The 14128-nt window shown below is 57.4% G+C and overlaps 1 protein-coding gene across 2 annotated transcripts in view; it reads left to right on the top strand.

Moving 5' to 3' along the window:
* The window catches only part of COL5A1 (collagen type V alpha 1 chain), a 209079-nt gene that overhangs the window by 186137 nt on the left and 8814 nt on the right, over positions 1-14128 (top strand). Inside the window, exons 62-65 of one of the 2 annotated variants that reach the window (XM_010372767.2) lie at positions 441-696; positions 1628-1740; positions 8348-8416; positions 13219-13452. In XM_010372767.2, coding sequence (XP_010371069.1) covers positions 441-696; positions 1628-1740; positions 8348-8416; positions 13219-13452 — 672 coding nt within the window. Of the gene's footprint in view, positions 1-440; positions 697-1627; positions 1741-8215; positions 8285-8347; positions 8417-13218; positions 13453-14128 lie in introns of both variants that reach the window. The other variant, XM_010372766.2, reaches the window with a different exon arrangement.

Here is a 14128-nt window from a genome sequence, read left to right as displayed (position 1 = left end):
CTCCTTGCATCGGGAGGCATGCATGTGGCCCCACTGTGTTCAGCCCCAGCTAGGGCTGCAGAGGCGAGAGCGGGGAGACCTGGTCCCCTTTCCTCAAGGCTTGACCTTTCGTGTGGCTGAGGGCAGGATGGTAGATGCAAGCCCAAGGCTGCAAACTGTTAAGTTTCAGCTCTAGAGAGAAAAGGAAGAGGAGCTAGGGATGTGGCTTAGAGAAGTGCTCCATGCTGGCAAGCACCTGGCAGTGGAGATGGGTGTGGAATGTTCCAGAGACCAGAGGAAAGGAAGAAAACAGTTCTAAGGTGGACAGATGTCCATGTAGCCCAGGTTGCCAGGCCCCAGGGAATCCTTGCAGATGTGGCCCCAGCTGTCCCTGCTCTGCTCGTATCCTGGGACCCATCCCATCCTCAGTCACCCACCACTGCTCCTGTTCTGTCCCCCAGGGCCCCCCAGGAGAGGTCATCCAGCCCCTGCCAATCCAGGCGTCCAGGACGCGGCGGAACATCGACGCCAGCCAGCTGCTGGACGACGGGAATGGCGAGAACTACGTGGACTACGCGGACGGCATGGAAGAGATCTTTGGCTCTCTCAACTCCCTGAAGCTGGAGATCGAGCAGATGAAGCGGCCCCTGGGCACGCCGCAGAACCCCGCCCGCACCTGCAAGGACCTGCAGCTCTGCCACCCCGACTTCCCAGATGGTGAGGGCCCAGTGGGGGCAGGGCTGGCCCCCCAAAGTGGGCATGGACCTGCAGGACACACAGAGTGTGTCAAGGACAGCTCAGCCAGGCACAGCGGAAGGGACAGGATGGGTAGCCGCAGCCTCCCCATCTGTAGGGCAGGGGTGCGCGAGAGCCTCCCCTCTTGAACTTTATGGAGGCATCTCAGGGTGAGGCTGGGTGCAGAGGCCAAGACTTTGAGGTCTGACCCTCCAGGTTCTCATCTGGTCTTAGCCCTTTTCTGGCGGGGTGACCTGCTTGAACCTCGTGTTCCTGACCTGTCAAATGGGAATCAAAACATCTCCCAGGAAGGGGTCAGTGCATGAGGCAGTGGATGAGAGGCTGGCACAGTGCCGGCGGAAGTAAGGGCCAGTGTTAGGACGGGCATCAGATGGCACGCTCGGGCAGACGGCCTTCAAATCCGCGATACCGTAAAACACATCCTCCTTCTCACTGTCATTGCATCAGGCACCAACTGAAGGATCAAATAACATTAGCTTGTCTTCCCCCTGGGAAGTTCAGATGTTCCCCTACAAGATTCAAGGGATGTTCATAGTTCCAGTAGACTGTGATCCTACATGCATGAGTTTCCAGAGTTCCTTCCAGAACCCTCTCTGCATTTCTGTCTGCCCAGAGAGTGGGCCGGACCCCAACCCTCCCGGCCACCAGAACACGTACCCAGCTGCTTGATGCCCCAGCTGTGTTCTTGGCAAATGAGTTTCTCCCCATCTCTTTATGGGCCCAGCAGGAAAAGCAAAATGCAATAAAGTAAACCCCAGAAAGGCCCGTGCTGGCGGCCTTCCTGGGGCATGCATTTTAACTGCTGGACTGAAATGTCCTCGCGGCTTCCGGAACCATCCAGGGAGCAATCCTCCTGAATCTGCCTGCCTCCCTCCCCGTCTCTGAAATCCAGGTGAATACTGGGTCGATCCTAACCAAGGATGCTCCAGAGATTCCTTCAAGGTTTACTGCAACTTCACAGCCGGGGGGTCGACATGCGTCTTCCCTGACAAGAAGTCCGAAGGGGTGAGTAGCTGCATCCCTCGATGGCCCCAGCGGGGCAGTCGTCGCAGACAGGGCCATGCTGAGGGCTTCAAGCATTTCTTGTCTATGCAGCTTCAAGACTGAAAGCCAGAAATGAATCAGTTTCGTAAGTGAAACTGTTCTTCCAAAAGTAGACCTTAAATTGTTTTAATAAATTTTTTAGCAATACAATAGGTTTGTGCAGCTTGGGGTCAGGAAAGGCTGGAGGGCTTTCCACCTGCCATCCTGCCGTCCCAGGGCTGGGACTTCACTCACCGGTTGATAAAAGCTTTTCTCCAGTGACTCCGTGGTCCCACTGACCTGAGACCCCCATTAAAACCCTTTAAAGGAATTGGGAGCAGGTATAATAACATGAGCCCGAGACATGTTCCAGAAGCTGCCCTTTGCCTCAATTCTTATTCTCCAGCTTGTTTCTGTGGGTTGGCCCCAGTCCCTCCTGAGTGCTTTGTTTTGAAGTCTGTTTAGTCAAGAATTTGGGGTGGGGAGCTAGGCTCTGCTGAGATTTTGTGGCATGTCGGAGGCCTCAGCTCTGTAGCAGGAGTTTGTGTGCCTGTGGATGAGTGTGTGGATGGTATGTGGGTGCATGTAGATGGTGTGTGGGTGTGTGTGGTTTGTGGGTGCCTGTGGAGGAATGTGGGTGCCTGTGGATGGGTGTGGATGGTGTGTGTGTGAGTGTAGATGCTGTGTGGTGGGGAGTATTGTAGATCGTGTGTAGGTGAGTGTGGTTTGTGGGTGCATGTGGATGGGTATGTGAATGCTGTGTGTGTGTGGAGATGCTGTGTGGATGGTTTTGTAGTTGGGATGTGTGTGTGTGTGGTCTGCGGGTGCGTGTGGATGGGTGTGTGGATAGAATGTGGGTGCATGTAGATAGGTGTGTGGATGGTGTGTGTGTGTGTAGCTGGGGCGTGTGTGTGGATGGTCTGTAGGTGCGTGTGTGGATGGCATGTGGTTACATGTAGATGATATGTTGGTGCGTGTGGATGGTGTGTGTCCACGTGTGGGTGTGAGTGTGCTTTGTGGGTATGCGTGGACAAGCATGTGGATGGTACATGGGTGTGTGAATGGGTGTGGATGGCATGTGAGCGCATGTAAATGTGTGTGTGTATGGTTTGTGGGTACATGTGTATTAGCATGTGGATGCTGTATGTGAGTTTGTGGATGGTATGTGGGTGTATGTCTGGGTGAGTGGATGGCATGTGGGTGCATATAGATGGTGTTTGGGTATATGTGGATGATGTGCGGGTACGTGTAGATGGTGTGTGTGTGGATGGCATGTGGATGGTGTGTGGGTGCGTGTGGCTGGTGTGTGGCTGGTGTGGGTGTGTGGATGGTGTGTGGGGGTGTGTGGATGGTGTTTGGGTGTGTATGGATTGTGGGTGTGTCTGGTGTGTGGATGTGTGGCTGGTGTGTGGGTGCGTGTGGATGCTGTGTGGGTGTCTGGTGTATGGGTGTGTGTATGGTGTGTGGATGTGTGGGGGGTGTGTGGGTGGTGTATGAGTGTGTGTAGGTGGTGGGTGCGTGTGGCTGGTGTGTGGGTGTGTGGATGGTGTGTGGGGATGTGTGTGGTGGTGGGTGGGGGGCTGGTATGTGGGTGTGTGTGGGTGGTGGGTGGGTGTCTCTGGTATGTGTATGGTGTGTGTGGGTGGTGTGTGTGGGTGTGTGGGGGTGTGTGTGGGTGGTGGGTGGGTGGCTGGTATATGGGTGTGTGTGGGTGTCTGGTGTGTGTGTATGGTGTGTGTGTGTGGGTGGTGGGTGCATGTGGCTGGTATGTGGGTGTATGGTGTGTGTGTATGGTGTGTGGGTGCGTGGGTGGTGTGTGGGTGTGTGGGTGTGGTGTACGGGTATGTACATGGTGTTCAGGTGCATGAGGCTGGTGTGTGGGTGTGTAGATGGTGTTTGGGTGCGTGTGGCTGATGTGGGTGTGTATATGGTGCGTGGGTGTGTGTGGCTGGCGTGTGCATGTGTGTGGATGGTGTGTGGGTGTGTAGGTGGTGTTTGGGTGCGTGTGGCTGATGTGGGTGTGTATATGGTGCATGGGTGTGTGTGGCTGGTGTGTGCATGCATGTGGATGGTGTGTGGGTGCATGTGGCTGGCATGTGCATGCGTGTGGACGGGCGTGTGTTGCTATCCCTCAAGCATGCACCTGAAGCAGGTCCGGTGTTGGTCCAGGCCAGGCGAGGACTGGGTCTCCCTGCTGCTCCTGGAAGGTGACCAAGCCTGCAGCTCTCGTGCCCCTGCATCAGCTTGAACGGCGACTCCTCCATGAGCTCGCGGTTGTTGCGTGGCCCCAGGAAAAGGCCGCCTGTTTCTGGGGCCACAACGGTTTGCTGTGCAGGTCCAGACCTGTGCGCCCCTGCAGCCTCCGCTTCCTAACACCCTCAGCGCCCCAGAAGCAGTTTCCTGTCAGGAGAAGAGCAGCTACATTCTCCCCAGGGACTGCCATCCCCTTACCCCTCAGTCACTCCCTGACTGTGCTGAACTCAGCACCCGCTTTGGGTCAGGAGCCCACTGGCTGCAGTGGAGGCTGCACATGGCTGGAGATCTGTGGGGCTCCGAGTGTAGGGGTCCCCTCCCCCACCTGGAGTTTTAACTCCTTGAGAACCTGCCTTCCTAGTGACAAACCTGTTCAGAGAGAACCCAAACACGGGAGCCTTCCATCTCAGCTCTCCTTTCCCTCAGTCCAGCCAGAGGCCCTGCATGGAATTCCCTTAGAAAAGAGGTTTCTCGGCCCTCCCTCACGGCCTGCCTCTGCAAACGGGTGGCCACTCCACTGTGGAAATGATGGGACAGAGTCCTCCAGATTCAGAGGTTTCCTGGGGAGCTGTGGCAGGTGTTCACGGCACAGCTGTGTGGGGCCGCTGAGTGACCCCAAGCTCTCCCAGTGTTGACCAGCCAGGCGTCCACGGGCTGCAGCCTCGGGCTTGGGCTACAGCTGCTTGGCCAAGGGCAAGTAGAGACGCTCTCCTAGGTGGCCCCCTTGGACCCAGAGGAGGCTCACAGCAGAGGCTGGGGGAGCCCGCACTTGCCCACATCCTGGGGCTCTTCCAGGAAGAAGCTGCCTTCACACCGCCCGGGCTTGGCATCGACAGTGGCAGATTTGGAAACAAGAGAGGGTGGGAGAGCTCTGAGTGGGGTGAGAGGAAGGTGGGACACCCGTTTCCTCCAGGGGATCCCCTTTCTGGCCGTGTTGGCACGAGGCCAGCTCAAGAAGAAGGCGGGGGGGATCAGCCAAGAATCAGTCTTCTGTGTCCTCATGGCACATGACGTGGGCCCCTGTCAGTCCAGGCTGGGGACAGGCTGGCCCTGGGGGCCCTTCCACCGCCTGCAGCAAGTGGACCCTCGGGCAGCCGGGGCTCCCCTTGTCCTGTTGCTGGGACCCAGCGTGCAGGTCTCCTCTCAGAGGAATGGCCGCTCACCCACCCATCCATCCGTGCCTTCTGTAGCGTCACTGAGGCCTGCCCTGCTGGGCCCAGCCTGTGTGTCTACAGCCTCGGCTTCTGAGGAAAGCAGGCCCTAAGCGGGCGCCCTCCCAGGAAGCGGGCACAAGTGGTGCCTCATGGTAGTGAGCTGGCTGCATATGATCCAGGCAGGCAGCCGAGGAGCAGCCCCCACCTGCACACGTGTCAGTCTCCAAGAAGCCTCTGCCACACACACGCGGATGCACACCACACACAATACACACCACACATACCACACGCCCCACACACAGATACACGATACCACACACCATACACACCACACATACCACACACAATACACACCACACATACCACACACAGAGATACACACCACACACGACACATACCACACACCACACAGATACACACCACACATCACACACATACCACACACACAGATACATGCCACACACAATACACACCACACATACCACACACCACACACAGATATACGATACCACACATACCACACACCATACACACCACACATACCACACACAATACACACCACACATACCACATACCACACACACAGATACACACCACACATACCACATACCACACGCCACACAGATACACACCACACATCAAACACACAGATACATACCACACACACAGATACTTGCCACACACAATACACACCACACATACCACACACCACACACCGAGAGACACACCACACATGACACATATCACACACCACACAGATACACACCACACATCAAACACACAGATACATACCACACACATGATACACACCACGTATACCACACCACTCACACACCCCACACATACCACACCACACACACCCCACACATATCATACACCACACACCACACAGATACACATGACACATCAAACACATAGATACATACCACACACATGATACACACCACATATACCACACCACTCACACACCCCACACATACCACACCACACACACCCCACACACATATACACCACACACCACACAGATACACATGACACATCAAACACACAGATACATACCACACACACGATACATACCACACATACCACACCACACCCACACCCACACACATGCCATACACTACACATCACACATACACACCACACATGAAACACACAGATACACACCACACACACAATACACACCACACATACCACATATCACACACACCACACACACACCACACATACCACACACAGATACACACCATACATCACACACCACACACGACACACATCACATATACAACACAGATACACACCACATACATATATGATCAACACCACATATACCACACAGATACGTACCATACACACATGACATACACCACACATACCACGCAGATACACACCACACACGCAGATACCACACACCACGCACACAATACACACCACATACCACACCACACCACACACCACACATCACACAGATACCACACACAGACATTACACACAAATACACACCACACATACTACACTCCACACACAGATACACACATCATATAGATAGACCCATAACACACTACATACACCACACATACCACACACCACACACACAGATACCCACCACACATCACATACACAGAGACCACACATTACACCACACACACACCACATACACAGGTACACATCACACACACACATATACATACCACACACAATCACACATCACATGCCACACACAGATACTACACACTCAGATACATACCACACTACCCTACATACACCATACACACAAACACACACCACACATCACACACACAGATGCATACCACACACCACACCCTCCGCACAGACACACCCCACATACCCACATGGCACACACCATGCACACACACACCACACGCACACAGTCTGGTGCCGCAGCAGCCAGGCAAGGCTGTGAGGATGGGATGAGGATGTCCCCACCCCTCGCCTGCAGTAAATGCTGGCTTTTATTACCATTCTCTTGGTCCATCATTCATTCTTCATTCATTCATTCATTCCCTCCCTCAGTGAGCATTGTCATCAGTGATTGAGCACCAGGCACTGGCCTGGGGACTAACATGCAAAACAGGACAGGCAGAGCGCACCCTTCCTGGGCAGCAGCAGGGGCCAGAGGGCCTGGGCCAGCTCCTCACGCAGCCTCCAGTCTCCCTGAGGGCCCCAGCCAGGCTCCTCACGCGGCCTCCAGTCTCCCTGAGGGCCCTGGCCAGGCTCCTCACACGGCCTCCCTGAGGGCCAAGGCCAGGCTCCTTACATGGCCTCCTGTCTCCCTGAGGGCCCCGGCCAGGCTCATCCTCACACGGCCTTCAGTCTCCCCAAGGGCGGGGACCAGGCTCCTCACACAGCCTCCAGTCTCCCTGAGGGCCAGGGCCAGGCTCCTCACGTGGCCTCCTGTTTCCCCGAGGGCCCCAGCCAGGCTCATCCTCACACGGCCTTCAGTCTCCCCAAGGGCCCGGACCAGGCTCCTCACACAGCCTCCAGTCTCCCTAAGGGCTGGGGCTGGGCTTCTCACGTGGCCTCCAGTCTCCCCGAGGGCCCCGGCCAGGCTCATCCTCACACGGCCTTCAGTCTCCCCAAGGGCGGGGACCAGGCTCCTCACACAGCCTCCAGTCTCCCTGAGGGCCAGGGCCAGGCTCCTCACGTGGCCTCCTGTTTCCCCGAGGGCCCCGGCCAGGCTCATCCTCACACGGCCTTCAGTCTCCCCAAGGGCGGGGACCAGGCTCCTCACACAGCCTCCAGTCTCCCTAAGGGCTGGGGCTGGGCTCCTCACGCGGCCTCCTATCCCCCAGGCCAGGCTCATCCCCCCGAGGGCCTGGGCCAGCCTCATTCTCACGTGACCTTCAGTCTCCCCAAGGGCCGGGGCCCTCAGGCTGCATTGGAGGTGCTCGGTGGGGCCTCCCTGCAGCCCCTCGCCTGAGGACGCAGGTGCCAGGGGCCGGGAGAGCGTGGGGCATTGCTCTGGAGGCCAGAGAAGTAACCCTCTTGTTCTGTTTCTCTCCCTCCCCACCTCCCCGCTGCACATTTAGGCCAGAATCACTTCTTGGCCCAAAGAAAACCCGGGCTCCTGGTTCAGTGAATTCAAGCGTGGGAAACTGGTAAGGTGGCCTCTGGCGTCTTTGCGGTTGTCACTTTAAACCCGCCCATCTCGTATCTTACAGAGTAAAATGGCCCGCTGGCCCAAAGAGCAGCCTTCCACCTGGTATAGTCAGTACAAGCGGGGGTCCCTGGTAAGTGGCCACCTCGGCCCGGCCACCTCGGCACTGCCTGCTTGCAGCACGGCTGGCTCGCGGCTCTGCATGGCACCCATCGCTGCCATGTGTGCCACACCACTCTTGCCAAACTGCTCCACATCACGTGACAGCAAGACTCAGCTAGGTGTGGAGTCCTCTCCCCGGCCCCCGCCACCCCAACAAGAGTGTGTTTCAGCCTGTAGTAGGCGGATGGTTTTCCATTTCTGTGTAGGGCGCCCAGAGCCGGGTGTGGGCCCCAGCCTGAGCTGCACCTCTGCCCACGGACGGTGCAGCCCCAGGCACCTGGGCACTGAGGTCAGACGCTCCAGAAGCTGCTTTCATTGTGTCTGATGGCAGGGCAGAGGATACGGATCCCAGACCACTTAAGCCATTCAGAACTCCTTTCTAGGACCTGCACCACGGATCCCCTCTCCCCAGCTGCTCAGGGCTGAGGGGCTGTCTCTCTGCCTGCTGGGCTGCAGATTCCCAGTTATGCTGCACACCACTGTACGAATCTTGCTTTTGCTTTTGGGGATTGAGTCTTATGGAATCCATCCCTGAAGGCAAAAGACATTGTCCTCCCAGGAAGGAACACATAGGTGGTTCTTCTGGCCGGTGTAGTGCCCAAGAGCCAGTTTGGGCACATTGATGTGAGGACAGCGGCTGCTTCTGCCACGTGGAGTGTCCCCCTAGGAGCCCCACGGGAGCTGGATCTGGGCCCTTTCCTGGAATGCAGGGCAGAGTTCCGTCTCTTCTCCCAGCAAGTTAAAGGACCAGGGTTCCAGAACACTGATGGGTTCTGGGTGCCATTTATGGCCCAGATTCTCCTTCTTTCCTTCCCTTCTTGGGATCTGGTGACCCCACTCCCAAGTGGCCCTCAAAGGAGGGCCATGCTCACTCAGAAGCCAGCCCGTGGGTTCTGCGGCTTCTGGCCTGGATACTTGCCATGGGTTGCTGCACCCTGGCACCAGGCCGAGCCTCCCTGGGTGGACACGGAGGCCATACTTTCCCCAAGGACTCAGAGCACTGGCCCTGAGCCACCTTTGCCCTGTCTGCAGCCCTGAAGCCTCTCGTCTCGTAACCTGAAGGTATTCACAGCTGATTATTAATCTCTCGTGCCCTCATTGTTACTGATTTCAAGTCAGATACCAGCTCCTTTGCCAACACTCCGAGGGTCTGTGCTCACTGTGGCCGTGTTTCTGGAGGCTTCCTGTTTTGTGGTTTGCTGTGGACTTGCAGTCCTCTTCTCCCTTCCTCCTCCTGCTTTTCCTTTTCGCCGCTGCCTCTGTGCTGTGTTCCAAAAAGAGCTGCTGGCATACAGAAGGACCTGAAACACCTGGGGACAGGGAAGGCCTGGGACCAAGGCTGCTTGGCCCGGAGGGACAGAGCGTAGGGGATGCCGGTGTGTGGGCTCAGGCAGGGAAGGGACCCTGGGGATGCTGGGGGGCGAGGTGGCAGGGTCCATTTTGCAGTCTTGCGAGTGGTTACCGCCTGTGCTCGGCACTGCCCTCTCCCTGCAATGACAGCTCTCAGCCTCCAAAAAGAGCCTCTCACGGCACCCTCCAACGTGGGAAAAGTAGAAAGAGCCTGTTTTCCTGGCTTGGAGGAAATGGCTGTGAAACCTCATTTGCAACCTTCAGCCCGAGTAGTCTATTTCCACCTCTCATCCTGTCCCATAGACAGTTGATGAAGGGTGGGGTGAAGGGACGACCCAGGGAACACGTCAGCTTACTTCAGGATCTTTCCACGGCCTTATTTCTAGCTCTGTGAATATCATACGTGGACAAGAGGTAGATGGAGGCCTCTCCTCAAAGATACTGGATTTTTCAGCTGGGTGCAGTGGCTCATGCTTATAATCCCAGCACTTTGGGAGACTGAGGCGGGCAGATCGCTTGAGCCCAGGAGTTTGAGACCAGCCTGGGCAACATACCAAGACTCCATCTCTATTTAAAAAAAAAAAATGCAGAAATGGGCTGGGCATGGTGGCTCACGCCTGTAATCCCAGCACTTTGGGAGGCTGAGGCAGGTGGATCACCTGAGGTCAGGAGTTTAAGACCAGCCTGGCCAACGTGGCAAAACCCCATCTCTACTAAAAATACAAAAATTAGCCGGGCATGGTGGTGTGCACCTGTAATTCCAGCTACTCGGGAGGCTGAGGCAGGAGAATCTCTTGAACCCAGGAGACAGAGGTTGCAGTGAGCTGAGGTCGCACCACTGCATTCTAGCCTGGGGGACAGAGCTAGACTTCATCTCAAAAGGAAAAAAAAAAAAAGAAAACACCAGAAATGGGAATTGTATCTGGGCAGGGCTACCCATGATGCACCATATTGAGATAATACTGCAGAGACCCCTCCCACCAGGAGAGCAGGGCCTCACCGTGGGACCCTGGAGTTCCAATACAGGGCTGCGTGCCCCATGCCCCCGGGGCCCCTGCCGCCCCATGGGCACTGGGGGCTTCAGGTCCTTCTGTGTCCGGTGCTGCCCACCGCTGCTCCCTGTGGTGCACACTCTTCCTTGAGTCAGTCACGTTCCCTCCCGGAAGGAGCGCCGGATGGCACAGTCTGGCGGTTGGTATTCACTTTTCCTCCTCAAGGTTTGCCTGTAAGGTTCTCGTGGCTGCGTCCGAGTGGAGTTCGCTGATAGTCCTGGGGCCGCAGTGTGTTCCCTCGCCCCTGGGAAGGCCCAGGCCCTGGGCCGGCTGCTCGCCTTGGGCACGTTCTAGTGGCATCTGTTGAAAAAGTGGGTCCTGCAGTGTGTTCACCCTCCTCCCACTCCTGGTGTCCAAACACCCATGGCAACACTGAAGTCAGTTCCCTTCCCATGTTCACTGGGGCTTTTCCGGAGCAGACCAGAGGCAGGGTCCGAAACACACCACCACGAAGCAGCAGTTGCACAGAAGTGGGCAGAGCAGGTCTCAGGCCCTGGCTTTAGCCTGCTTCGTTCCCTGACGCTGCAAACAGGACAGACTGCCCTGCCCAGCCAGGCCTTCCCTGCAGAGAGGTCCTTCAAGGTCCCGCCTCAGCTGGGAGAGATGTGTGCTTCATTTCAGGGAGCTAAGATGCATCCATGTCCCCTGGCAGTGTCAGGCTTTTCAGAAACCTTGAGTTTGCAGCAGATGCAAAAGTGAGATGCATCATCTCTCAGGATGCCCTACACGGGCCTTGTGCCTGGTGGAGCTGAGCAGCCCAGTTCTGGACATCCAGCTAGTGATGCTGGAGAGGCTGTCAAAGAAGCTGCACGTTGTCCTTCTCTGATGCCTTCTCTGGATTTGTGCAGAGACTGGGAGGGCTTTCAGGGAGGGTCAATGTCACCAGAGTTCCTGGCTGACCTTTGGCACAGGCGAGGCAGGCAGATGGAGCCACTCCAGCCACAGGAAGCCTGCTCACTGAGGGGACACTTCTGGAAAGGGGAGGAGTGGCCTTTCTTGAGTGGTCATACCAGACATCATCCAGGACCCCCGTGCCTCCAGGAGGGTCCCCGGTCACCCCAGCCATCTGCACAGCCCTGACCCTCAGGCTTGCCTCCCCTCGAGCACCTCACTACAGCTGGCCCACTCACTCCCTGAGGCCTCGTGCCCCCTCTGGCTCCAGCTTCTCACAGTCTCCCTGGCCAGGGCCTTGTACATCCTGGGCACCCGGCAGATGGTCATTTGTTCACATAATCTTGTGAGCACCTTCCTTTGCCAGCGTTGGGGCAGGATAATAGCGGGCCAGGGCTGGAGTGGAGGGACATAGGGAGGGCTGGGATGCAGACCAGGGGCCCTAAGCCAGCCCTAAAGGCTGGAGGTGGGGAGGAGCCTTCCCTAGGGGCAGTGGTCTGGACTGTGACCCAAAGGACAGCAGTGGGGGCACCTGCTACCGGGTGGGGAGTGTCCCAGGCAGAGGGAGGAGCCGGTCGGTGGCTCAGGGGCAGAAGGAGGCCGCCTACTGTCCAGGGTGCAGGGAAAAGTGTGGTACAGCTGGGAGGGGGGCTCTAAGACCGCCTCCTCTCACCCCCAGGGAACCTAATGCCCCTCTCTGGCCCGGCACCCCCCGACTCAGGGGAAGCCAGGGCTCGCCTGCTGCTCCAGGTGCCCTGACCCAGCGATCGGGTGCAGAGCTCTGCGTTTCAGGGATGAGAGGCAGGTCTTCATGCAAGCCATATTTTTTAGAATGGTTCTCTGTTCACTCAACACATACAAACCGGGCAGACCCAGATCACCATCTGGGATGGTGCACCCAGGTGGCAGAAGGGGAGGAGGGCTGTGGGTGGATGTGCAGGGAGAGCAGCTGCAGCCGGCACTGCAGTGGGCGCTGGCCCAGGAGACACTGGCTGCCGTTCACCATGCAGCAAAGCTTTATCAAGTCCACACTGGGGCAGCCATGGAGTGGGTACCAGGACCAGAAACGAGCAAGAAGGATGCCGTCCTGCCCTCTGTGAACTTACGGTCTGTTAGGGAAGACACTGTGACAAGGTTGGGGAGGGCAGCCATAGAGCAAGTGCAGGAGCATCTATTCTGGGTAGGCTTCCTGGAGGAGGCAGCACAGGTGCCGAGCCCTGAAGGATAAACACAGGCCAAGAGGAGTGGGTGGATTATCTAAGGCCCCGAAGGACATGAGGCACGGTTCTCTTTGTTCCTGGGAACATCCAGGAGAGTCCATGTGCGCTGGCCTCGGGGGGAGTCTGTGGGTGTAGTACGTTTCCAGGTAGTGCCCCCAAGAAGACCACAGTGTGGGTGAAGCCCAGGGCAGTGCGGATGTGGGGCTTTGTTTCTGTGTGTGTCCCTGCCCTGCTGAGCCCCAACCCCCCTGTCCCCCCAGCTCTCCTACGTGGACGCCGAGGGCAACCCCGTGGGCGTGGTACAGATGACCTTCCTGCGGCTGCTGAGTGCCTCAGCCCACCAGAACGTCACCTACCACTGCTACCAGTCAGTGGCCTGGCAGGACGCAGCCACAGGCAGCTACGACAAGGCCATCCGCTTCCTGGGCTCCAACGACGAGGAGATGTCCTATGATAACAACCCCTACATCCGCGCCCTGGTGGACGGCTGTGCAGTGAGTGTCCCGCGCCACCCCCAGCATCCCTGTTCACGCCTCCGTGGGGCTCACTCCTCACTCAGCACAGGTTTACCTGTCCCCAGGATGCCTGCCGGAGGGCAGTGAGGGCCTCGGACCAGGCTCTCGCCCCCAGGCAGCCCTACAGTTGCAGGGAGACTAGGAATCCCAGGGCTGTGTAGCCAGAGCTCTGGGACTTTTGGAGAGTTCCGTGGGTTAGGACGGGAAATCTGAGACCTGGCTGGAAAAGCCAGGGGCGTGGGTCCCTCGCCCCATCCAGGGCTGTGGCGTGGAGTGAGGAACGGAGCACCCACTGTGGTTCCAGTTGGGAGCTGGGAGCCTCCCTCTCCTTGGACAGGGCTCTTCTGAGAGTGGCCAGAACTAAGCTAGGCCTGTTCCCGAGAGCACGGCCATGCTGGAAACACGCTGCAGACTGAGAGTTGCCAGCTCTCTGGACTGCCCGCCCCGTGGGCCCTCTCTGTGTGGGGAGAGCTGTTCTGCTCCCAGACAAGGGAACGGAGGCCTGAGCTGTGGGAGGCTTGCTCAGACCTCACGGGCAGTCAGGGCTGGTATTGGCGCTTATACCCCTGCCTTTCTGCCCCACCATGGGCCTTCCCACATGCACACCTTTCCTCCTCTCTCCTTAGTGAGCTGGGCTCACCTCCGCTAAGGTTTC

The sequence above is a fragment of the Rhinopithecus roxellana genome, chromosome 16 (genome assembly GCF_007565055.1).
Source record: "Rhinopithecus roxellana isolate Shanxi Qingling chromosome 16, ASM756505v1, whole genome shotgun sequence".
Classification (NCBI taxonomy): Eukaryota; Metazoa; Chordata; class Mammalia; order Primates; family Cercopithecidae; genus Rhinopithecus; species Rhinopithecus roxellana.
The sequence above is the reverse complement of the archived record's forward strand: the minus strand, read 5'-3'. Positions and strand labels throughout refer to the sequence as shown.